The sequence below is a fragment of the Pan paniscus genome, chromosome X, assembly GCF_029289425.2.
Source record: "Pan paniscus chromosome X, NHGRI_mPanPan1-v2.0_pri, whole genome shotgun sequence".
NCBI lineage: Eukaryota > Metazoa > Chordata > Mammalia > Primates > Hominidae > Pan > Pan paniscus.
In genome coordinates this window covers 23,970,213-23,996,303 of record NC_073272.2, presented here as the reverse complement: position 1 = coordinate 23,996,303, position 26,091 = coordinate 23,970,213, and the positions used below count along the sequence as shown (strand labels likewise).

Sequence of the window (26,091 nt, the reverse complement as noted above, 5' to 3'; positions counted from 1 at the left end):
GCTGACACTCTGATTTCAGCCTTATGAAATCCAAAGCAGAGAAAACAACCAAGCTACCCTAGACTTCTGAGCTAGAGAACTGTGAGATAATAAATCTGTGCTGTTTTAAGCTGCTTAGGTTGTAGGAGTTTGTTACAGTAGCAATAGGAAACTAATACACTACCCAAAGAACCCAACATTTGTAGGTCAAGAGGGGAAAATCCAGGTGGGTGCCTTGGCTTCTAAATAACACTGGAATGAATCATAATATATACAAAAGATAACGTGTATTCCTAGAGCTTGTCCCTTCTCTTTTTGTTCTTCCCAACTCCCCTCTCTTTAAAATAACAAACTTTTAAAATATTCAGGTAAGGGCCATGCAGGGAAAATGTTCCTAACTGCTGGTAGACAAAGGTAGACAAAGCAAACCAAACAACCAGTCTCTGAAACTAGACCATAATGGGGCTTCTGAAGCTTCAACAAGAATAACGAAAACATCTTATTTCAGACACATGATGTTACCATTCCTGACCTCCCAGGGCTCTTATTGACTCTAGGGCACGTATGGAGCCTTGATAATACCCAGAGCTGATATTAAGCAGCTGCACCAGTAGATCCTACCAGTTGTTGATGCTGTTATTTCTTCTATTTGTTCAGGGCCCATGCCAAACCAGCTGTTAAACATTTTGTATATCTCCCGTATTACATCCAAGTTTATTATATATTTAGTTTTACTATTCTCTAATGTAAGGCTACATGTGCTAGTTTTCATATGTGTTTGTGAACTTTTTTACACTCCTCCCATTAAGAGATGGAATCTAAATTCCTCTCCCCTTGATTATGGGTTAGCCTTAGTGACTCACTTCTAAAGAATAATATGCAGCAGAAATGACAGTGTGACTTCCAAGGCTAGGTAATTAAAGGTGATACAACTTCCCCCTGATGCATACAAGCACACCCTCCCTCCCTTCTTCTTTCTCAGAAAAGCTGCTCTTTGAACTTTCTATATCAATCAACATGCTGTAAGGAAACCCAACATACATGAAGAGGCCATATGTAGATGTTCTAGTCAACAGTCAGCATCAACCATTAGACATGTGAGAGAGGTAGCCTTCCATATGACTCCAGCCCCGCCACTATCTGACTGTAACTACATGAAAGACCACAAATGGCCAGGTGCAGTGGCTCATGCCTGTAATCCCAGCACTTTGGGAGGCTGAGGTGGGCAGATCACCTGAAGTCAGGAGTTCGAAACCAGCCAGGCCAACATGGTGAAATGCTGTCTGTACTAAAACTACAAAAATTAGCTCAGCGTGGTGGCGGGCACCTGTAATCTCGGCTACTCAGGAGGCTGAGGCAGGAGAATCGCTTGAACCTGGGAGACGGAGGTTGCAGTGAGCCGAGATCACGCCAATGTACTCCAGCCTGGTGACAGAGTGAGACTCTGTGTCAAAAAAAAAAACCCACAAACGAGAACCATGCAGCTGAGCCTAGTGACCCCCAGAACCATGAGAGAGAAAAATAATGACTGTTGTTTCAATACTCTAAATTTGGGGGAGGTTTATCACACAGCAATAGATAAATGGAATGCTGAAAAGTTGGCTATCCACAGACTAAGTCCAACCCAACGGGCTGAATCTTCCCAGAAAACTGTTTTGCTTGCCCAACACAATGGCTTAACAAACTATTGAATTGGAATTCCTTTAAGTGGTGTGTGTAATTACTAGTTTTCTACAGTCCCTACCACTCCCTGTTGTTTACACCCATGTAGGTCAACCATTTGTTAACTGACTGGCCCCTGAAGGCATCTGAGTTTGCACAGCTTATGTCCCAACAAGATTTTAAGTTGCTTATGGGCTTTGACTGTTGTCCAAATGGTAAGTGCTGAACAGAAGATCACTAAATCCATTAAAATGAATTTATTGCATGTATACATCCACTTCAATAAACAGAGAATATCATTCAAGTGCTTTAAATTCTTCTTACTATGTCTTTAGGGTGCTTCTGCAGTCTGTGTTTGAGAAAGGATTTGGTGGATAAGGTAAGGAGAGGTCTCATAGAAATTTCAAATCCCACAATAATGGGGATGAAATTATACTGGAGAATGAGACACATAAAAGGAATATAATACCAAAATACAAGAATCTGAAGAAAAAGACATTGGTACACCTATTTCTTTGGACCATATAAAATAGATATACATCAGGCTAAAGTTTTACATTTTTCTTATCAACTCCTACAGATAGTCTAGGGAATATGGAATGGAAAAGCAATAGTGTATTTATTGCTTTCTTATTAATATCCTGCAGATTATATCACTCACATTCCATGCTATAGATAATGCTTTTGCAAACAAAAGTTCTGGGCAGGAACATAATTTATAAAGACATTTAATGCATTTTTACATATTTTTCAAAAGATAGAGAATTCAGACATGTTTGGTCTCAGTAGAATGAGAGTGAGTTAAAAGTGAGGCTGGCTTAAAATAATTTCTGTCAAAGAAGGTGATCCTGAGGGAAAGAAATTACTTTCAACTCAAGCCGAGCAGTAAGTAAATCCTCTATTTTTAAGCAAGCTGATGAAGTGACAATTCTGTGAACCAACCCCTAAATATGTACCTTCAGGGATGACCACCCAATTAATTGCATTCTTGCTGACATTTCCCATCGCCTTAGAAACTTCTTAATGCACATTAGTGCAGCTAAAACGGATTCCATGAGAATAAAAGATAAAGGGTCTTTATCTCCTACACCCACAAAGAAGCAAAACGTTATTTCAGGGCTTTGTGAAAATATAATCATGATGCTGTTCAAAGTAAACTAGTGTAGTAGAGCTACTCCAGAATGATCCCCACTCGATTAACTCATGAATTTTCAGACCTGAAAGATGTCAATTCAAGCCAATGAGTATCATGAGGCTAAAAGTCTCTACAATGCCTGAAAAGGTCCAGCCAGATGTTTCCTTTAAAAAAAAAAAAAAAGAAAGAAAAGGAATTTACTCATATCTCTTTACTATGCAAAGAAGACCTTAAATTTCTAAATGTTATTTCCCTGAAATAGACATATAGTCTGAGGAAACAAGAATTACAAGCATTGCACTGATTTCCATTTCTGGAGAACTTTTCCCAAAAGTTAACCAATTTAATACCCTTGTGAAAGAGCTATTTGTTTTTCAATGACAGAAAAGAAAACCACACAAATCTCAGTTTGCCTAAGCCTGCAAAGCCAGTATATTTCTAAGGCATGAATAAAATATTAGAAATAGTTAAGACCATTAGAATCTGAAAGTTCATCAGTATCCTAGGATGATGTTAAAGATAACACATTTAGGAGTTTTTCAATTACTAATCCAGGCCTTTCTACACACCTAAATGAATAACGACATTTTGAAATCAAACAATTAGACTGACTGTATTGCCAATATGCAGGAGCCCCTGAGAAGACCCCGAAAATTCACCAAAAAATTGGTGAAACCCTTCAATTTTCCACAGATTTTTTTTTTTTAAAAAAGAGTTGGAACTGATCTGAAGCAAATATTGAAGGCCAAGATTATATAGATCTGTGACTACCGTATTACATGTAGATGGTCATAGGGATACTGGAAATCATTTGCCAAAGTCATCAGATTTGAGTATTGGATTTAAGAAGCCTAAATCTAAAACTATTGAATAATTTAGACTGGGAATGAAACAGGATAGGTGGACTGAGAAATAACGTGATGAGAGGAAAGAACCAAAGACAGTGGAGCGAATGGCTTTAAACCATTATCTATCATTTTTCAAAGCAGTTCTAAAGCTGTTTCCCTTTGTGCTTTTGACTGGAGTCAGGGTTAGGTAGGGGAGAGATTCAGCTTTAGGCCTACCTCTTAAAGTCAGTAACCTCCAGTGAATTTTTCAGGTGCGTATTATAGGAAGGTTTGAAGGGCAGAGAGCAGGGATGGCCGGATGGAAACATAAGAGGGAGAAGTGGTAATCACCACTTCAGCCAAGGGAAAGCACAGGGGCTCAGAGTTTCTAGAAGCCAGGACAGAACAGGGACTTGAAAGGGAGAGTAGCAAAAGACTAGGCAGCATAAAAACAGCCAGTCAAAGATCTAGAAATCAGAATATTAGCCAAGGTTAAAAAGTGGGCCATGAAAAAAAAATTGTAATCCATGGAAGCCAGGCTTGCAGGTATAATGGCATGAGAAGGTTGACAAATCATTTCTACAAAAACCAAGTATAAAACTGGACAACATTGTCAACAAATAACCATTTTAGGAATCTGGGAATTCATCAAGGGGGAGCAATAAATTAAACAAAATTTAATATTTAAAAACTGCTAGAACTTGGCATTAAGTAGAGCAGGCACTATGGCCTTTTTGCCTGAGACTACTCCTGTCCCTCCTAGCTCAGTGAGACCTTAGTTTTGTCAGAAAAAGGCTGGCTGGGAAATCAGCAGCTTTGCTGCCCCAGTGGGTAGGCTCAACTGGGGGTGGCAGTGAAAAGCCACAGCTTTGTCAGATAAAAATGGCCAACATAGAGGATGAAGCAGAGCAAGAAGGCTGTAGAAACCTCCAGCAAGTGTCCTCCCTGCAGGAACACCAAATTGAACAACTAGCCACACACACACACACACACACACAAAGCATCTTCATAAGAACCAAAATCCAGGTGAACAATCACAATACCTGGTTTTAACATCACATCAAGGAAAGAGGCACTGAAGAGGGTAGGAAAGCCAGTCTTGAATTGCCTATACCGTCCTTCCCTCATTCCCCAGCAGCAGCCACATGGGCACAGAGAGAAAAACCTCTGCGCTTGGGGGAAGGAGAGTACGGTGATTGTGGGACTTTGCACTGGAACTCAGTGCTGTCCTATCACAGTGGAAAAGAAACACGGGGCATATGATCATGTAAACTGATGCTAAAGAAGCATTTAATAAAATTCAACATCGTTTCAGGATAAAAACCCTCGAAAAACTGGGTATAGAAGGAATATACCTAAACACAGTAATAGTCATATATGACAGAGCCACAGTTAGTATCACACTGAATGGGGAAAAACTGAAAGCCTTTCCTCTAAGATCTAGACAAGACAAGGATGTCCACTTTTACCACTATTATTCAACATAGTACTAGAAGTCCTAGCTAGAGCAATCAGACAACAGAAGGAAATAAGGGGCATCCAAATTAGAAAGAAAGAAGTCAAATTACCCTTGTTTGTAGACAATATGATCTTATATTTGGAAAAACCTAAAGGTTCTACCAAAAAAACTATTAAAATGATAAACTGAGTAAAGTTACAGGATACAAAATCAACATAAAAATATCAGTAGCATTTCTATATTCTAAGAGAAAGCGATCTGTAAAAGAAGTCAAGAAAATAATCTCATTTACAATAGCTACAAATAAAATAAAATACCTAGGAATAAACTTAACTAAAGAAGTGAAAGGTCTCCACAATGAAAACTATAAAAACATTGATGCGAGAAATTGAAGAGGACACAAAAAAGTAGATATTCCATGTTAATGGATTAGAAGAATCAATACTGTGAAAACGCCCATACTACCAAAAGCAATCTACAGATTCACTGTAATCCCCATCAAAATATCAATGACATTCTTCACAGAAATAGAAAAAAATTCCTAAAATTTATATGGAACCACAAAAGATCCAGAATAGCCAATGTTATCGGGAGCAAAAACAACAAAACTGGAAGAATCACATTACTTAACTTCAAATTATACTACAGAGCTATAGTAACCAAAATGGCATGATATTGGCATAAAAACAGACACATAGACACAAAGATCTGAATAGACATTTCTCAAATGAAGACATACAAAAGGCAAACAGGTATATGAAAAGGTGCACAACATGAATGATTATCAGAGAAATGCAAATCAAAAATTACAATGAGATATCATCTTACCCCAGTTAAAATGGCTTTTATTCAAAAGACAGGCAAAAACAAATTCTGGTGAGGTTGTTGAGAAAAGAGAACCCTTGTACTTTGTTACTGGGAATGTAAATCAGTACAACCACTATGGAGAACAGTTTGGAGGATCCTCAAACAACTAAAAATAGAGCTACCTTACAGTCCAGCAATCCCACTGCTGGGTATATACCTAAAAGAAAGAAAATCAGTACATCGAAGGAACATCTGCACTCCCGTGTTTATTGTAGAACTGTTCACAATAGCCAAGATTTGGAAGCAACCTATGTGTTCATCAACAGACAAATGGATAAAGAAAATGTGGTATATATATACAATGGAGTACAATTAAGCCATAAAAAAGAATGAAATCCTGTCATTTACAACTACATGGATGAAACTAGAGAATATTAAGTGAAATAAGCCAGCCCCAGAAAGAAAACTTCACATGTTCTCACTTATTTGTGGGAGCTAAAAATGAAAACAATTGAACTCATGGAGATAGAGAGTAGAATGAGGCTGAGAAGGGTACTGGGTCGAGGTAAGAGGGGATGGTTAATGGGTACAAAAATATACTTAGACAGAATGAATAAGATCTATTTGATAGCATAACAGGGTGACTGCAGTCAACAACTTTTTATAGATTTAAAAATAACTAAAACTGTATAATTGGATTGTCTGTAACATAAAGAAAGGATAAATGCTTGAGGCTATGGATACCCCATTTACTCTGATGTGATTATTACACATTTTATGCCTGTATTGAAATATCTTATGTACCTCATAAATACGTACACCTACTACATACCCACAAAATTTTTTTTTAAATTTTTGAATGGCCAACTTAGTAGAAAACTAACGAGGAAAACCCAGTCAGAAATTTAAAAGAGAGATCCTGTAACTGAAATAGTAATAGAAGGGCCAAATAAGCACTCCACACATCCCTGGCTGACTGGGAAACTAGGCACATGTGCAGGGAAGACCAGTGAGGGCCTGGTGGAAGGTGAAATTGAAGGTGGACTGAGAACTGGCTATAACTTTGAAGGTGCTCCCAACCCACACACAGAGCAACTGGCAGAGGGTAGAAGCCCTATAGACTCAAGGTGTTTAAGCACAAGCTCTGACCTAATCACTGATTGAGCACTAAGCTATGTAGACACAGGGACAACCATCAGGAAGTGAGGCTAATAACTACAAATAAGAGTTAAAAAACTGAGTGGAGACATCGACAGCTACATACCACAGAGAAGATCTATTCGGCAGTATAAGTTAGGACAGTTACTTTTGATTTAAAAAAAAAAAAGCCTCAGAAAAATAAATCAGAATCCAGAGTTGCTACAACATGCTATCTAAACTGTCATTAGCAACAACAACAAAAAATGTTAAGCAAAGGAAAAACTGTAAAAAAAAATTAATTAATTTAATAAAAAGGCAATCAATAGAAACTAACTCTAGTTAGTTTGAGCCCACATATTAGATTTAGCAAAGACTTGAAAGTGACTATTATAGATGACTTCAAAGAATTAAAATAAACTTTATTCGAAGAATTAATAGAAAATATGATGACAATGCCTTAACAAAGAATCACAACAGAGAAATAGAAACTACAAAAAACAAACGGAAATTCCGAAGTTGTCAGCCATAAAAAGGAATGAAATAATGGCATTCACAGCAACCTGGATGGAATTGGAGACCATTATCCTATGTAACTTAGGAATGGAAAACCACACATTGTATGTTCTTACTCATAAGAGGGAGCTAAGCTATGAGGACACAAAGGCATAAGAATGATACAGTGGACTTTAGAGACTTAGGGGGAAAGAGTGGGAGGGGGGTGAGGAATAAAAGACTACACACTGATACAGTATACATGTACACTGCTCGCGTGATGGGTGCACTGAAATCTCAGAAATCACCACTAAAGAACTTATTCATGTAACCAACCACCATCTGTTCCCCCAAAATCTATTGAAATAAAAAATAAGTTAAAAAAATAATAATACAATTAAATTAAAAAAAGAAATTCTGGAGTTGAAATCCAGACCAATAGAAATTATCCAATCTGGAGAACAGAGAGAAAAAAAGCATTGGAGAAGTGGGCCTTAGCAGAACAGAATCCAGTCCCAGGAATCAAAAGCACCAGCAGACAGAACAAAACGTGATCCAAACCTAAGCTGAAGAATTTCTCAGTTGTAAGCCTTTTATTTTCCTGTAAAATGGGGATAACAGTACCTATACCACACAGAATTCGTATGAGGATAAAATGAATTAAAAATTGTAAAGCACTTTCTGGTACAATGTAAACAAATAATAATTGTTAGCTGCTACATTCATCACTGACATTTTGCTAAGGGATGAAATCGTAGCTGGTGGGCTCTGGGCCTAAAAGTTCCTAAGGAAACTCTCCTATCTGTAGGAAAAACTCCTATAGGCAGCTGAGAGGAAGGCAAATAAATCATAACTGCTATTAGATAAAAACAATATAGCTATCAGTTCTTTGATAGGCAGTACCTCAACAAATATTTTCTAGTTGCTTCTATACATTTACTTTGACATTTCTAATCATAGTTTTTTTTAAGTATTTATTCTTTTTTAAGGTCTTCAAAAGTTATTACACGAATGTAAAAATCCAGAGAAATTATTCCCTCTATATATATTCATAACTAGATCTAGAAATAACTTTAATGTTTGCATTCTAATAAGCCTTCTCTTGATATGTGTTGATGCTAGAAATGGGGGACCTGTAATTAGACTTAAGATCTGAATCACGTAATATAAAAAATAAGAGTTGGCAAAACATGACACAGATTTTGCTAAAACAAGTTAACTGGCAAGCCAGCTACTCTGACTTGAGGGGAATTACAAAGTTTAATCTAAAGAGACTCCGCTTCTCACCAATGTATTTATCTATTTAACTTTTTTTTTTTAATACTCACTCTGTTTTTGGAACAGCTTTTCTTAGCCAGAAGAAATCAGACTGTGCTAAATACTTGCGAGTTTGTAGGACGTTGCCAAAGTAGTCGGCTTCTGAAAACTTGATCTGAATAAAACAAACCACAACATCATTGTTCTAAGTAAAGATAAAAGATGGCTCTAAAAAAATACTTCAGCATAGGAAGGAGCAACTAGCAGAGAAGCTGCATCAGTCACAGCCTCTCTCAGCTGTTATCAGTTGACCCAGAAGTCACAAAGCCATGAAATTTAGTCTCAGTGATTTTGTTAACGTAAAAACTTCAAAAATCAATATAGTCATTTCTGGATCACAGTAAAAACACAACAAGAGAAGCTGCAGTCATTTACAATGCGTTCCATTTACTTTCTAATTGAAAAATCTACTTTAACCTTTATAAAACATATTATCTTTGGTTTGAAATTTCTTGGCTCATGAGTCCTTGATCTTTTTTAAAATGTGTACTTTGTTTATTTGTCACGTAAGTTTTTTCAGTAACATGCAGTTTAGTTGGCTGAAAACTCATTTAGCTTATAGACAATGATTTAGTCAAATAATTGGTAGTTGTTCGTAAAGGAAAACAATAAATGTGATTCAGAGACCTATTTTCCACCATAAGCACAATGAAGTCACCAGAATAATTATTAACAGAATGTATCTGTTAAGACTCAAAAAGTCTCTGGTCACTAAATATTAATGAAATTACAGAGGCAAATCATAGATTATAGCTTGCATGGGAACACAGAAAGCTGGTAGCAGCTCACAACAATGTTGTCTATTAAGACAAGGAAACAGACATAATTGCTTTTTTAGTTCCTTTTCTTGTTTTGGAAGGAGAATGGCAGACGGTTTCCATTCTATAGGCACTCCATCTACAAAACTAGCAATACCTAACCTAGCTATTTATTGTAAATAAGATCCGTGGAGCTGTTCATGCAATCGTTTGTAGTGACCTCCAATGCTTGGGTTTTTAAATATATTACTATGGAAATTAAGAAAAATACACATTTGAATAAGGAGATAACCAAGGGTAACCAAATTCTTATAAACTGTAATTTTTATAACTTTAATAGTCTTTTAAAAGCAAAAAGTAAAATACTCGTGTATATGAAACCCACAAGGCATTACATTATAGATACGAATGTATATATGCAATTTGATGGTAATAGGCTCGACAGTCACCTACTTGTTGACCAATGTCTGGCTCACATTTAGCTCCTCCCTAACACAGAGTGGGTTCTCATGTCCGTGGAGAAGTTTTTGTTAAGGAGTCATCTTAACAATCTTTCCAGGAGACCAAGCCAAAATATAAAGGAAGGAGTAAAATAACTGAAGGCACATGGAGAAAGGCAGAAATAAAAGTATTGATTCCTGGCATCCTCTGTGTTCTGCTTGGCCAACAAATTATAACACTATGACTTTAAATTGTCCCTCAAACTGCTTGCTCAGGGAAGAGGGGCTGATAAACAAATTGTGGTATATTCACATAATGGAAGGCAATACAACAGTTTACATGATTGTTCTGTATGCATGAACATGAAATAATCTTAAAAATTATGCAGAGTGAATAAGGTAAGTTGTATCTATGAGGAAATTTAAAGTTTTTAAACATGCAAAACAACGCTGTATGCTGTTGATGGACGCGTACCTATGTAGCAAAAGCATAAAGAAAGGCATGGGAATAACAATAATAAGACTGAACTCAAGGTAGTGTTTATATGCAGAGATGGAGATAGACGCAGAGGAAGGAGATTAGATCAAGGAAGATTACAGACAAAATTTCAAATGCATCTGTTCATTTAAAATGTGTGTGTGCATGTACAAAGCTAATATGGCAATATGTTTACTATGTGTTAAAATACATGTGTTCAAATGATTTTACTCATGTTCCAACATTTGAAATGCTTCATAATAAAAAGAAATCATATATACATACATATATATATATATATATATATTTTTTTTTTTTTTTGAGACAGTCTTGCTCTGTCACCCAGGCTAGAGTGCAGCAGTGCAATCTCAGCTCACTGCAACCTCCACCTCCCAGGTTCATGCGATTCTTGTGCCTCAGCCTCCCGAGTAGCTGGGATTACAGACATGCACCACCATGCCCAGCTAATTTTTATATTTTTAGTAGAGATGGGGTCTTGCCATGTAGGCCAGGCTGGCCTTGAATTCCTGGACTCAAGTGATCCGCCCGCCTTGGCCTCCCAAAGTGCTGGGATTACAGGTGTGGGCCACCGCGCTGGCCAAAATCTTATAATTGATTATATTTTAAGATAAAGGTTTTCTTTTAGCCTCAGAAGAAACAGAGTAAGCACCTTGTTATAGAAAGCAACCTTACTAGCAATCCTAAGGCATTCCCAGATCATATGGTTAAAAGATGTGTCCACTGTTCAACCCTTTGCCTTTTTCAGCTTTTGTTTCCAAGACAGCTGTGCCAAAACCTTCAGAATATAACTGATAGAAAATTCAGGTATGTTCTTGGGTTCAGAACACATTCTGGGAAATTCTCTCAGAGGAATTTCCTTCAACAATATTAACTTTTTAAAAATAATATCAGTGGGGTCAGTTTTTACTTTTAGAAAACTTGCTAATTGTGATACTTTCATTACTGTTCCATCTGAAAAAAAAAAATCCCTTGACATTCAGGTTGGTCTACAGACATTAAACAGAAAGCCATCTCAAAACTTTCTAAAGGGCTGGGCACAGTGACTCATGCCTGTAATCCCAACACTTTGGGAGGCCGAGGCTGGCAGATAACTTGAGGTCAGGAGTTCGAGGCCAGCCTGGCCAACATGGTGAAATCCCGTCTCTTCTAAAAATATGAAAATTAACCAGGTGTGGTGGCACATGCCTGTAATCCCAGCTACTCGGGAGGCTGAGGCAGGAGAATCACTTGAACATGGGAGGTGGAGGTTGCAGTGAGCTGAGATTGTGCCACTGCACTCCAGCCTGGGCAACAGAGGGAGACTCTGCCTAAAAATTAAAAAAAAAAAAACGTTGTAAAGAAGAAAAGGGTCTCAAGTCTAAAAATACATTAGATAAGTAAGGACCTACCAGAACCCTGAAAATAATTGGGGGAAACAAAACTCAGAGGTAATTAATCACAATTTGCCATAGCTTATTTATGTTTAGAAAGATAATTTAAAAATTGTTTTCATTATTAAGTTGAGAATATTTCTTCTTTCTTAGCCTGGTTTAATTGATCTATTCCATTTATTTAATGGAAATCACAAGTAATAGAGGACAGGTCTTACGTTTTTCCTTGAGACAGGTTAAGTGTTTGGGGGTAGGCAGGGGCCAGTCACTGTTATTCACATATGATAGATGGGAAACAGGGCTGAGATTACGGAATTTGGCAAAGCTACACCGTCCAAGTCATTTGGCTCTGACTCCAATGTTATTTTCGTTGGTCTTAATAAGAGAACCAGTGATTCAAGGACAAAGTAAGATTGAGGAAGGGAGTAGAAGCAGTGATTAAATAAATCTTGATACAACTTACTTGAAATACTATACAGCAGTTAAAATAATGGTAACAAAGGCTATAAAGACAGTAACAAAACAATATGTTACTGTAAAGGTTGGTATGCCAAATTATATGTAAACATCAATTACAGCAGTACAGAAATAGAGAAAAACAAATTAATAAACTGTAACAGAAGTATATATTATGTAGCAATATTATGAGTGTGTTTTCTCTAGTTCCCAAATTTTCTGCCAAAACCTTCAGAATATGATTATAACTGATAGAAAATTCAGATATGTTATTGGGCTCAGAACACTTTCTGGGAAATTTTCTCAGAAGAATTTCCTTCAAAAATATTAACTTTTAAAAAATAATATCAGTGGGATCAGTTTTTACTTTTAGAAGACTTGCTAATTGTAATAATATTTTGATAATTTTAAATATTTCAAAAGGCCCTTGGATGAGAAAAAGAATTGAAACCCAGCAACTATTGAGAAAGTTCTATTTTTTCTAGAAGTAGAAACAAGAATGAATTCGCATGAATATTTTAAAGCTGCTTGTAATCTCCAAAATGAAAAAATTAAATTTGGCAAGAGACAATACTTGGCTCAAAAGCCTCTTGTCCTTTCAGTTACTGGAAAAAGTCTAGGTCAAGTTGATGATCACTTTCAATCAATTCCATCTCTTGACTTTTCAATTGCGTGACCTTTGGGGAATTAATTGGGATTCTTGTGTCATTTCCCAGGAACAGCTGTCCCGATCATAAAATTCAGGAGAGCCTACATTTCTCTTCTTGAATATCCTATCCCAGATCCACAGACTAAATGGAAGAATAAAGTTATTACCACCACCGCCACCCCAAAGATGGAGAACCTGTAATAAGCGCAGAACAAGGAAATGTGTTCAGCTTCTCTGTAGGATAAGTACATGTTTATAAGACAGTACATAGGAATGCAAATGATCTGTAGTATAGTCTTTGGCCTACATGTAAGAATAGGCAGATGAAAAATACTGAAGCACTAATTGTGGTACTTTCCTTACTGTGCCAGCAGGAAGTGTAAATTCTAGGATACCTTTCATTTAATTTAAATCCATTTAAAGATACTCAGAGATATATCCAAATATCTATTAGAAAGACTTTATGTTAGGCACCCAAAGGATTTTCTGAATACTTAATGGAATCCGTATTTTATATCTACATGTTCCCTTATTCAAACAACAAAGCAACATGCAAGATTGGTGTCTTTAGATGGCTTTGCCCAAAAGTAATGTGTGTCTATACATGTAGACATACTTATTATGTTGGTGCAAAAGTAATTGCAGTTTTTGGCATTAATAGTAATGGCGAAAACCACAATTACTTTTGCACCAACCTAATATATACTGAGGTGATGCTCAAAATGTTTAATAATCCACATATACGGTGTACCATGGAGGATGCAATTCCTACAAACAGCTATGTGAAGGTGGGTCCGAGGGAGTTCCAGCCAGCACACTAGCACTGGAACCAGATGTCCCATCTCCACCCTGGGGCTGGTCTCGGTCTGCTCTGACCAGTGGAACAGTCTCGATGAAGGCCAATGTGAGAGAGTTACAGAGGCCTGGCTGGAAGGTTGGGGGTCCCACCTCCAATGCCCACCCTTAGCTCTCCAGTGCCATGATGGCCAGGGGTCCCTTGAAAGAGCTGAGCGCAATGTTTTGTGTTTTTTAACAAATAGTAAAGAATTATTTTAATATTTTAACAACCTCTTTTTCTGCAGCATTCTAGCATTCCATCTGAATATCACCTCACTCTTGCAGAGTGGCACTCTCTGTCATGTACACACACACACACACACACACACACACACTACACACACACACACTAGTGTTTCACAGGCCAAAGTAGACCAGACCCACCACAGAGAATCTTACATAGGTTCACATATCTGCATATCCCTATATGCACATTTATGTCTATATATGTGTGTATCACTCACCAGAAACTTTGGCCTCTGAAAATTTTCTCATTTCCAATTCTCCTAAGTAAATGGAGGCCAGCCATGATTCTGACTTTGGTCCTTAGTAATGTCCTTAATTGTGCCAGTTATTTACCTGTAGTTTTTCAGCTACATGCCTACCCTTTCACTCTGTCCCGTAATGCTGGGGACTGGGAATCTGAAAACTGTTTCCCAAGCTCCTTTGCCAATTAGCTTCCTGCAAATAGGAGGCACTACAGGAAATTAGTGGGTTGCAGAAGGGAAAAGGGTGCTGTGTTGCTGTCTCTCACTCTCCCTCCCCCTCTACTCCCTCCCTTTTCTTTTTCTGACAATAACTCTGGAAGAATCTTTAGTTCCTCCTGCAAAGCTCAGCTCTGGAGTGGTAGTTCTCCTGTACTCTCCTAAGTGACGGTACCATCACCTCCTCCCTTCTGTGACCCTAGACACAGGAGTAGCAGCTGCTTTCTAAAGTTACTAATCTGTGGTTTATCTCATTTTTCCCTCTTCTTGCCTTCCAACATATTTCATGTATTAAATTCCCTGTTTAAAATACCTAGTGTGCTTTTTGCTTTCCTGGCTAATATTGAAATATTTCCAAAATTGGGAGAGACTCACTTTTGAATCTATTTCTATTAAGAATCAATGAAATGGAATACTTTATTAGGCTGATTTGAAAATGGGCTCATGCCTACCTTTTTAGGCTAATAGGCTTTCCTGCATGTTGATGGGGGTTCAAATAAAGGGCATTTTATTTCTTCCTGTTCTTTTCAAAAACTACAAGATTGTTGTTCGGAAATGCTTTGCTGAGTACCTCAGTTTACCTTGTCATCCTTAAAAAATTTCTGATTCCTTTGCATATTTACCTCTTAATTCTATCTCATTTGCTTTTATTTCCACATGAGCCCAACTTCAATTTTCAACATTTCTCCTTGACCTTCGTCTGATCCATCAGGTAATCTCGCTCCTCTTTCCTTTTGCATTTGTGCCTGATGAATCATATCTCCACCTGTCTCAAATGCAGCATGCTGTTTTTCATTTGTAACAGCCTCTCATGCTCAGAGCTCGTATTACCAGAAATTTCTCATAGGTCCTATAGCAGTCCTTATCTACATGTTTCTTAAAACTGAAAACAGTCTCACTGTGTACCAGGAACACTTCAGTCTTTTTGCTATTGCCCTCAGTGACAATATTACAATCTATCATATCATCCTTTACCTATTTTTAGGGTGGGTTTTATTCATTTTCTCTATCAGTGATATGATTTGGCTCTGTGAGAGTCACAGGAGTACACAGCTGCTACTCCTGTGTCTAGGGTCACAGAAGGGAGGAGGTGATGGTACCGTCACTTAGGAGAGTAGAGGAGAACTGCCTGCCACTCCAGAGCTGAGGTTTGGAGGAGGGACTGAAGTCATTGTCAGAAAAAGAAAAGGGCGGGGGTTGAGGGGGAGAGAAAGTGAGAGAGCACAAATCTCATCTCGAATTGTAATCCCCACGTGTCGAGGGAGGGACTTGCAATCCCCATATGTCAAGGGAGGGAGGTGATTGAATCATGGGGGCAGTTTCCCCCATGCTGTTCTTGTGATAGTGAGTTCTCATGAGATCTGATGGTTTTAAAAGTGGCAGTTTTTTCCTGAACTCTCACTCTTCCCTCCTGCCGCCTTGTGAAGAAGGTGCCTGTTTCCCCTTCACTTTCCGCCATGATTGTAGGTTTCCTGAGGCCTCCCCAGCCATGTGGAACTGTGAGTCAATTAAACCTCTTTCCTCTATAAATTATCCAGTCTCGGGTATTTCTTTATAGCACCGTGTAAACTGACTAAAACAATCGGTTTCTGAATACAAATGTCTTTTTACTTCATGTACCTGGAATTTTTTTCACTGTCAGGTTTTTAAACTGTTAAAACTCTTGGGCGTAATTGTGTCTGCTTTGGCAATGAGTCAGATGAAAGCCATTTCTTCAAAGAAGTGATTAAAAATCTTGGTGTGTAATATCTTCAGTTCAGGCCCCAGAGAAACAAAGAAGCACAGCCAACATGGCATCCTGTTTGGCATCTGGTTTCTTTTCACAAAAGATATTGCATTCAATGGGTCCTTAAATTTGGGGCTCTGAACTTAGCAACAGAATGCCAACAAAACTTGATCAACTAAATATTGTGAGTAAGCCTTAAGTTCTACCTTATTCGATTAAAGCTTGAGACTGCTCCATCTGTATACCCTTTTAAATCAATTTGAGGGACCTGGACAGTGCATGAGTTAATTCATGAGGACTTTTTCAAACCAAAATAGTTCACTACCACAAGTGTGAATTGAGGATGTCATAGCTAACACATGTATTGTGCTGATTGTATGTTAGGGTTCATTCTAAACACTTCAAATATGTTAACTTATTTGATCCTCCCAGAAATCCTATATGGGAGGGATTGGTATTACCTTCATTCTTCAGATGAAGAAAGGCACAGAGAGGATACATAACCTACCCTAGGTAACAAGGTGGTACATGGTAGACTGGGGGTTTTACTCCAAGCACTTTGACTCCACGGTCCCTATTTATAACCTCTACATCAAACTGTCTCTCAAACCTTCTCATCCACATCCTGACTCAGAATATATACCAATAGTATGGAGTTACCCAGGTTCTCCTGCTAAGGTACTTTGTGCCCTGATGATACTCTTCTTAGTAGCAACAGCAGTTTAACCTGTGGTTTATCTATTTTCCCTTTTCTTGCCTTCCAACCCATTTCCTGTATTAAATTCCCTGTTTAAAATACCTAGTGTGCTTTTTGCTTTCCTGGCTGATACAGATATATTTCCAAAATTGGTAGAAATTCACGCTTGAGTCTATTTCTATTAAGGATCAATGAAATGGAATATTTTATATGGCTGATTTGAAAATGGACCACAAATGGTCCATATTGATCCGCAAAGCTACCCTTTATAGGAAGTAGGCTATACTCTGCGCCAGAGTATTATGCCAGGTGCTTTTACATTTATACAGTCTCATCTAATCTTCCCAACAATACTAACACTTGGTTATTATATTTCCAGTAGCCAGATAACCAAAGGGAGGCTAACCGAAGTTAAGTAACCTACACAGGATGAAATAACTAGTAAGTGCAAGAAGCAGAATTCAAACCCAGGCCCATGATACTGGAGCCTGTGCTCTTAACCATTTGATAACATGGCCTTCCCTCTGCTCTTCTTCCAACAGCCCTGGTCACACTGCCCCCACCAAGTCTCCACCCTGATGCCTCTGTTCCTCCAGCATAGCTGCCTAAAAAGGACCCTCACGAATCCCTTCTCTGATTACAGGCAGAGCTTCCTGAGCCCAGATGTCAGTCCTGGCTCTGAAAGTCTGTGTGGAACTGAGGAGCTCACTTAAATTATTGAGTCTCTATGTCCTTTTCTGCAAAATGGGAATGAACATCATCTATTTCACAGAATCACTGAAGGAATTAAAAGATAATGTACATGAATATGTCAAGTGCTTCAATATTTTTAGTTACGATAATAATAATGGGATTTTCAGCATCATCAAAACAGTGTATAATAAGATAGACTGAGTTTTAGGATGCTATGAGGCATAATTATTTTCTTCCAGAGCAACTGTATCAATATTTTGGGAGGCTATATCTTAGAGCCCAATGGAGGAAGATTCTAATTAATGCTTTCTCTCACTTTTGAATAGTCTTGTAAAATTGTGATGCTCATCTACAAAGCTGGGATCGTTTTCAGATATGCCACTTGTTGAACCACAATTTCAGGAAAGAGCTATACCTCAGAACTATAGTTACTTAAAGAATTTCAAAAGACTACATTTTCAAGAAAATCTAGTGAATAGTAAAAACAGGTTTTTTTAAATGAGGAAGAAAAATCACTTATCAGAACTATTTGTAGGAGAGGAAATAACAGTGCTTGTGAATAGAAAGGCCTGTAATTAATACACCTACTGGAAAATACGTGTCTAAAAATATTGAAATAAAAAAGAATTATGACCATTTTTCATCAGTAACTTACTGCAAATACACAATCCAATTCACAATAAATTATAGAGTCATATGTATATGCATTTAATTTGCCAAAACACTCATAAAGTTTAATGAAGTTAACTCCCAGCAGGCAGATTTATTACTATTCATTTAATATGAATGAAGCAAATAAAAAGTATTTAACAACAAACATGATGCATTTGCCATTAGAACATGCCCACTAATTGTAACGTACTCAATTTGCTTAATTCTTTCTTTTATGATCAAATTAGGCCAAACCCAAGTCCATTTGTTTTTTGGTACACACTCAGCTACGCATCGTTTCTGACACTTCCTTTATTTTGAATCTGCCCTAAATCTTGTGATCTGCCTGGCATATTCAGGCTCTTATCTAGCCAAGGAATTAATCAAAAGTTGGTGTTTTCTGGCATCACCAGTTTTAATTGCTTGGACTTGGGTTAGTTGAAAGGCACAAGGCCAGTAAAACTTGCCAGAAAAAAAAAAACTACAGTAAATTTAGCACTTACGGCTTTGAGGTCTTCATTAACATGAGTATCATTCATTATAAACTCTGGATAGCCAACTTTTGCCAAAACAGCTCTCGCCTATAAAAAGGAAAAAGAAAAATAATGTCAGAGTTTCAGCACTTAAATCATTAATAATCACAAGATGTAGAAATGCGCCCTTCATCTGAAAACTCCATTTACTGAATATCTACTATATGCAAGCCACTGTGAAGGGCAATAATATATAGATATATATTGAGAGACCTCAGTATACCAAAAATGTAGTGAATGTAGCAAATAACTGACTAGTACAATGTAAACAAAATAAAAATTTTAATAGAAATAGACAATATTGTTATCAAAGTCCAGAGCAGAGACTGTTTCTGCATGGAGAAAATGCTTAATGGAGAAGGTGACTGAATCGAGTCTTAAGAGAATGGTTAGGATTTCAAAATGTAGAGCTAGAAGAACATTCCAGGAGAAGAAACAGGGGCAAAGACAGAGGCAAAAATATGTGCAAACCATACATCTGATAAAGGGTTAATATCCAAAATATATTTAAAACTCAACTCAATATCAAGAAAGCAAATCACCTGGTTAAAAAATGGGGAAAGGAGGTCGGGCACAGTTGTTCATGCCTGTAATCCCAGAGCTTTGGGAGGCTGAGGCAGGAGGATTGCTTGAGGCCAGGAATTCAAGACCAGCCTGGGCAACACAGCGGGACCCTGTCTCTACAAAAATAAATTTAAAAAAAAGCCGGGCATGGTGGCACCTGCCTATAGTTCCAATTACTTGGGAGGTTGAGGCAGGAGGATCACTTGAGCCTGGGAGGTAGAGGCTGCAGTGAACTATGATCACACTACTGCACTCCAGCCTGGGTGACGGAACAAGACCCTGTCTCAAAAAAAAAAAAAAAAAAAGAAATTAAAAAATTAAAAAGGGAAAATAACGTGAAAATACATTTCTCAAAAGAAGACATGCAAATTGTCAACAGATTTTTTTAATGATCCACATCATTACTCATCAGGGAAATAAAAATTAAAAACACAATGAGATATTACCTATCACCAGTTAGAATGGCGACTATCAACAAGACAAGAGATAACAAGTGTTGGTAAGGGTGTGGAGAAAAGGGAACTCTTGAGCACTGTTGGTGGCAATATAATTTGGTACAGTCACTATGAAAAACACTATGGAGGTTCCTCTAAAAATTAAAAATGTAACTACCATACAAAGCAGTAATCCTACTTCTGGGGATATATCCAAAGGAAATGAAATCAGTACGCTAAAGAGAGTGCCTCCATGTTCATTGAAGCACTATTCAAAATAGCCAAGATATGGAATTAACCTAAATGTCTATTAACAGAGGAATGGATTAAAAATGTAGTATATGTACACAATGGAATATAAAATGTAGTATATATACACAATGGAATACTATTCAGCTTTAAAAAAGAAGAAAATCCTGTCATTTGTGACAACGTGGATGAACCTGTAGGACTTCATGCTAAGTGAAGTAAGCCAGGCACCAAAAGGCAAATACTGCATGATCTCATTCATGTGAAATTTAAAGCAGTGAAACTCATAACAGAGTACAGTAGGATGGTGGTTACCAGGGGTGGGGGAATGGGGTTAGGGAGTTGGTCAAAAGATACAAAATTTCAGTTAGATAAGAGGAATAAGTTTAGGAGATGTATTGTACAACATAGTGACTATAGTTAATATCAATGTATTGTACACTTGAAAATGGCTAAGGGAGTAGATTTTAAATGTTCTTACCACAAAAATGATAAATATATGAGGTGATGGATATGTTAATTTACCCATTTTCTAATGTATACATGTATCAAAACATCATGTTGTACATCATATATATATATATATAATTTTGACAGTATATAGTCAGTTTAAATACATAAAAATGAAAAAAACTACAAGGAGATAGCAAACACACACGATATGGCATATTGGAGAGAGGGCGAGTAATTTAATGTAGCTGGACTATAAGTACATGAGGATGGAGAACAGAAAATAATGCAGGAAAATTGGCCTGGGGTCAGATCACAGGGATTCCTGAATGCCATGTTAACAAGCCTATATTTTATTTTACAGCTAAGAGAGAGCTAAATATGTTTAGCATGGGAATAAAAGGAGATGAGTCATGCTTCAGGAAGATTATCTTTGCAACATTGTGAAAGATGGCCAGGATGCCAGAAAGATTGGAGGCAGTGGTCTAGAATAATTTAAGATACATCATAATGTCATAACCATCATTTAGATAGACAAAGGTACCAATTATCCTCTGTGTTTTATAACAGATAGGGAAGAAATAAAGGAAAAACAAACTTAGGCACATATAAAGAACCTCAAGAGCAGGGATTGGCAAAATATGGTCCCTGGGCCAAATCCAGCCACCCTACCCCTGTTTTTATAAATAAAGTTTTATTGGAACATAGCCACACTCATTTGTTTACCTGTCAACTATGGCTGCTTCTGCAGTACAGTTGTAGAGTTGAATAATTGGGTCAGACACCCTGTGGCCCACAAAGCCTCAAATATTTTATCTGGCCCTTTCTAGAAAAAGTTCGTCAACCCTTGCTTTAGAGAAACTTTACAGTTCCATGTGAAAATTTCTCTCTCCCTTCTCCAGATTCTGGGTTTCATAAAAGCAAAAAAGAAGCTTACAAGTACACTGTCAGGGCTCTGACCAGATTCCCTGGGATCCCTTTTATAACTTCTGTACATCACTCCAGCATCTATGTTTTTTCTTTTCTAATGGCCAACACCTGAGACTTTCTGAAGGCCTGCCCTAGGAACTACTAGAGCTCCTTGGCTGCAATCAAAAGCAGCTAGTTCCTGGGGGTTTATTTGCCTTCTACCCACTTTTCCTGCACCTGTACCTCCGCCTCCGCCTCTGCCTCCACCCAAGCAGCCCTAAGCAGCAATATGAAAGCCCAGCCCCCTTGCCTCAATTCAGGACAAACTCTGAGGTATAATTTGTACTTCCAAAATTCCCTGCAGGATCAGACTAGTTCTGAGATGTCTCCTGAAATTGGACTCTCATCCCTCCCTGTCTTGCTTCTTCCATTCCCTTACTGATTTCTCTTGGGAGTATTTGTTTAATAAATCACTTACACAGGAATTCTCATCTCCAGATCTGCCTCCAGATGACCCAACATAAGACCTAGGCAACCCCAAACACGTTGGTTTTATTCCAGCAAAGCCACAAAGCAAAACCAGTGACCTCTGGACACTGCTCTTGGCAACGAGTTCTTTCCTTTAGTCCCTTTCAATTTTCCTCACTCAAGAAATAAACATAGTAAGATAGTACACTTTCCTTATCTTCCTTGAAATAATTCAAATATTAAATATCAGCAGAATCCTGAAGCTCAAGACTTAGGATTTTACAAGGGCTGTAGGACATAGTCATAATGGGTTTTGCTGTTTCACAGACTCAAGTATAGCACAGATCAAATTATACCTTCAAAACTCTGTGAGTTACACACACTAAAAGCTTGATGTGACCCAGATGGCAGATAACTAGAGGTTACAACTCTACCCCCAACACCAAACTATGTCATACGTCTATAGGTTACCTCATTCTGAGACTATTCTATTATTTCCGGCATTGTATTTAATTTTGCACTATATTTTATCAGCTCGCTATAAGTCATATGCATAACTATAGCAAGTAAAGAATTCCAGATAGTTTTGGAGAGAAAGTGAGAAAAAGAGAGAGAGAGAAAAGAAAAGAAAAGAAAGAACGAATGAACAAGCTGCGTCATCCACAATTGTTTTCTGAAGACTGGTCTTTCCAGAGCATGCCGGTCAATTATGCATTGTTTTTTAAACCTCATCTCTGGGACCCCCACTGCACTACAGAGCCTCACAGAATATATTACCTTCTGCACCATCTATGCAGGTTATTGAATCCTTTTTTTATTATTTATTGAGCATCATCATGACTTGAAGATAATCAGAACACATACAAAGAATCCCTATTTACCTCCCAAAGATACATACCTAGAATAAGGTAATAATACTAGTAGCAACATTGCCAACATCTGAATAGAGTGTTCTTCTTCCTAAAATATGCTATATATGTATTCCTCTATTCAGATTCAAATGTTTTTTTCTGCCACAGTCTTCGTTGTCAATTCCTCCTCATCCTACCCCACCCCATTCTACATTTTTCCCTGAGAAGCTTCAGAACTACATCTTGCAATATCCCATGGCCCCAGGTTAGACTGCCAATGAGAAGCACTCATAGGCAATTCCAAAGGTAGACGAGGAGATGCCATTCATTTGCTGTTGGTAGCCTTATACAGACATGTGGGCATCTGCAGACAGCAGATACAGCCCTTTTTCAGCAACTTCCAGGCATTCTCCTGAGAAAGACCTCTTCGGTGTACAAGCAGCAGAGATCATTGACAGACTCTGCCCTTCACTCCCCAGCCCTCTGAAAGGTTGCCTAAGCCTCCAATTCCCTGTATTAACTGTCTTGCTGGTTGATATACTTAGAAGAGTGTCTGTTTTCCTGAATGAACCCTAAGTAAGGCAAATAGTAATCACATCACTTTTTAATTTTTCAAAATGGGAGAAGTGAAGCACCAATAGTTTGATGGCTTGAAGGGCAAAGTATTAGTGAGTCAGGTCTGAGATTAATTACCCTATTGGTTACATGGACAAAAAGGAAAGGCAAGTCCCACTATAAATGCTGAGAGAGCAGTGATATAAATATTTAACAGATTGCATATTATATCCTGCAAGAAATATTTCCTAGGCTGTTTGTGGCTGATCAAAAACTCCAGGGCTTTCCATACCCAGTGCATGCATTTTCATGCTTTATTCATACAGACATGTAGAGAGAAGCTGCACTTGACAGCTGGACATCCGTTCCTCAATAGAGGAGGTTTACGCAGCTGCTGATCTTCACTACCTCTGTGACCTTAGGCAGAGTACTTCACTTTTTGAAATAAACACCACCTACTGTCTACCTAATAACTATTCTCCCTTTCTTCTCTTACTGTCAGGACTCCAATTCTGCTCAGGATGACAATGGACTCAACAACAACAACAACAACAACAACAACAACAAAATAGCTGTGTTGCCCAGCTTCCTTTCCAACTGGAGTCAGCTACAGGATGAGATTCGGGCCAATGACATTTAAGAAAAACTTCTTGTTGCACTTCCAATGATCCATTTTAAAAGGGGACAGATTCATCAGCATATGCTTTCTGCCTCGAGTCCAGGGTTTCTCAACACTTTGGGCCAGATAATTCTTGCTCTGGGGTTTGTCCTGTAAATTGTAGGATGTTTAGCAGCATCTTTGGCTTCTACAAATTAGATACCAGGAGCAACCCATGCCCCCCTCCGCAAGTTGTGACAACCAAAAATATCTCCATATATTGCCAAATGTCCCCCTGGTGGCAAAATCACCTCCAGCTGAGAGAACTACTGCTTTAGCCTTTCCTCTTCTTCCTTTCTGGAATGCTGATGCAATGCCAGAAGCAGAGCAGCCATCTAGTAATCACAAGGCAACACATATGAGGAAAAAATCTACATGCTGAAGATGGTGGGATGAAAAGCTGATGGCATTTGAAGGCCAGCATATTAGACCTGGACTGCCTCCCTCTTTTCCTTTCATGACGTACAGAAAATAAAGCCCTTATTTGTTTGAGGCATTATGTGTCATGTTTTCCATTAGCTAATGTAATCCTAACACACTCTCCTTTACATCAGATGTTGAGAAAAAAATTACTAAAAATTAGTACCTATTTCATAGCATTGTCTGCAAGAGTTCAGGATGACATTGCATGTAAAACACTTTTTTCCCTTGGTCCAGAGTGCATGATGAGCAAATGTTAGTTGTAGACTACACCAAGAAAGTAGAAACGTGACTTTTTCCAAGGATTTGGAGTAACTGTGATGTGTAGTGTTTAGAGGTCTTCCAGAAGAGTCCAGGTCATCTTATACCCCTAACCAAATACCTGAAACCCCTGAGAAATAATGTCACTCTTTTAGTCATAGGTCCAGTTTCAGAAGGCCACACTTGTGGTGCGAGAAAAAATATCGAGAAAAGAAATGCTTAGGGAGAAAAGCTATTGAGGCAACCCTCTTATCAATGGAAGACAAATGTACAAGCTTCTTGGAGCATGGTAGGAGATTTTCCTAGCAAAGCCAGACTCTGCATATGAGTCAAAAGAATCCAGGCTATTTGCAGCCCCCCAAAAGTTGGAGGACTCTTTTGAGAGCCACTATTGGCACACCTCTGAAAACAGACACAAGAAACACTACCAAATCTAACCCTAGAAAAGATCAAAGATACAGGTTGCCTTTAGAACTTGCCATCTTGGTTTCTGCCTTCCTCCTCTCTTTCTCTTATCTGTTCCTTTCAACACCTAGCAGGTCCTATGTGTTCATACCACTTGCAATACCATCGTACCCTAGTTGGCCTTTCCTTAGCAATACTCTGTGCTCCAGAGATATCTCCCCCTTCCCTTCTCATCCATCAAAACTATTAATTTTTCAAGGTTGCTAATCCACTAGCTGCCATTGGGGCCTCAAACTAGTTTATAATAGAATGTAAGTGACTAATAGCAATCTAATATATTTACTCTGGAGAAATACTTTTATTTAAAAGAGTAGTTTATTAGCCAAAGGAATAAATACAATTAAATGAGAGGTTTTGTAGCTGAGAGAATCTTCTAATACTATTCAAATTAAACCAATAGCCTATTTCACCTAATCACCATGTTACCACAGGTAACATTGCAAGTGACCAATACTCAGTAAATATTAATTCATATAATGAATAATTTGATAAACCCACTCTGATCAATGTCATCAATAGTATCAGAAAATATAAAAGGCTATATTTTGCATTTAACCTTTAAATATAAGAGGATTAACATACAATCATAAACATCATTCAGTGCTGTTCACACCAAGGTACATTTCCCTGGGTTTTCTTGTTGTTGTCTTGAGACAGTCTCACGGTGTCATCCAGGCTGGAGTGCAGTAGCACGATCTTGGCTCATTGCAACCTCCATGTCCCAGGTTCAAGTAATTCTTGTGCCTCAGCCTACCAAGTAGCTGGGATCACAGGCGTGTGCCACCATGCCCAGCTAACATTAAGGTATATTTCAATATTAACTGATCTTACCACAGGAGAGAAAAAAGGGGGGAAAACGAGATATTTTGTGAGAACATATAAAACATTCTGGAAAATTAAGCAAGATATAAAATCCATTGCAATTAATTTTTTTTTGAGATGGAGACTTGCTCTGTCACCCAGGTTGGAGTGTAGT

The 26,091-nt window shown here is 38.0% G+C and overlaps 1 protein-coding gene and 1 long non-coding RNA gene across 2 annotated transcripts in view; one reads left to right on the top strand and one right to left on the bottom strand.

Moving 5' to 3' along the window:
* The window catches only part of PHEX (phosphate regulating endopeptidase X-linked), a 219,288-nt gene that overhangs the window by 64,031 nt on the left and 129,166 nt on the right, over positions 1-26,091 (bottom strand). Inside the window, exons 13-14 of the mRNA XM_055106306.2 lie at positions 18,802-18,879; positions 8,830-8,933 (exon numbers count right to left, since the gene is read on the bottom strand). Coding sequence (XP_054962281.1) covers positions 8,830-8,933; positions 18,802-18,879 — 182 coding nt within the window. The remainder of the gene's footprint in view (positions 1-8,829; positions 8,934-18,801; positions 18,880-26,091) is intronic.
* On the top strand, positions 13,785-24,461 carry LOC130541158 (uncharacterized). Its single transcript, XR_008955203.2, has 5 exons — positions 13,785-15,243; positions 15,545-15,679; positions 15,999-16,030; positions 17,334-17,395; positions 23,814-24,461. It is a non-coding gene; the product is annotated as an uncharacterized LOC130541158 (long non-coding RNA).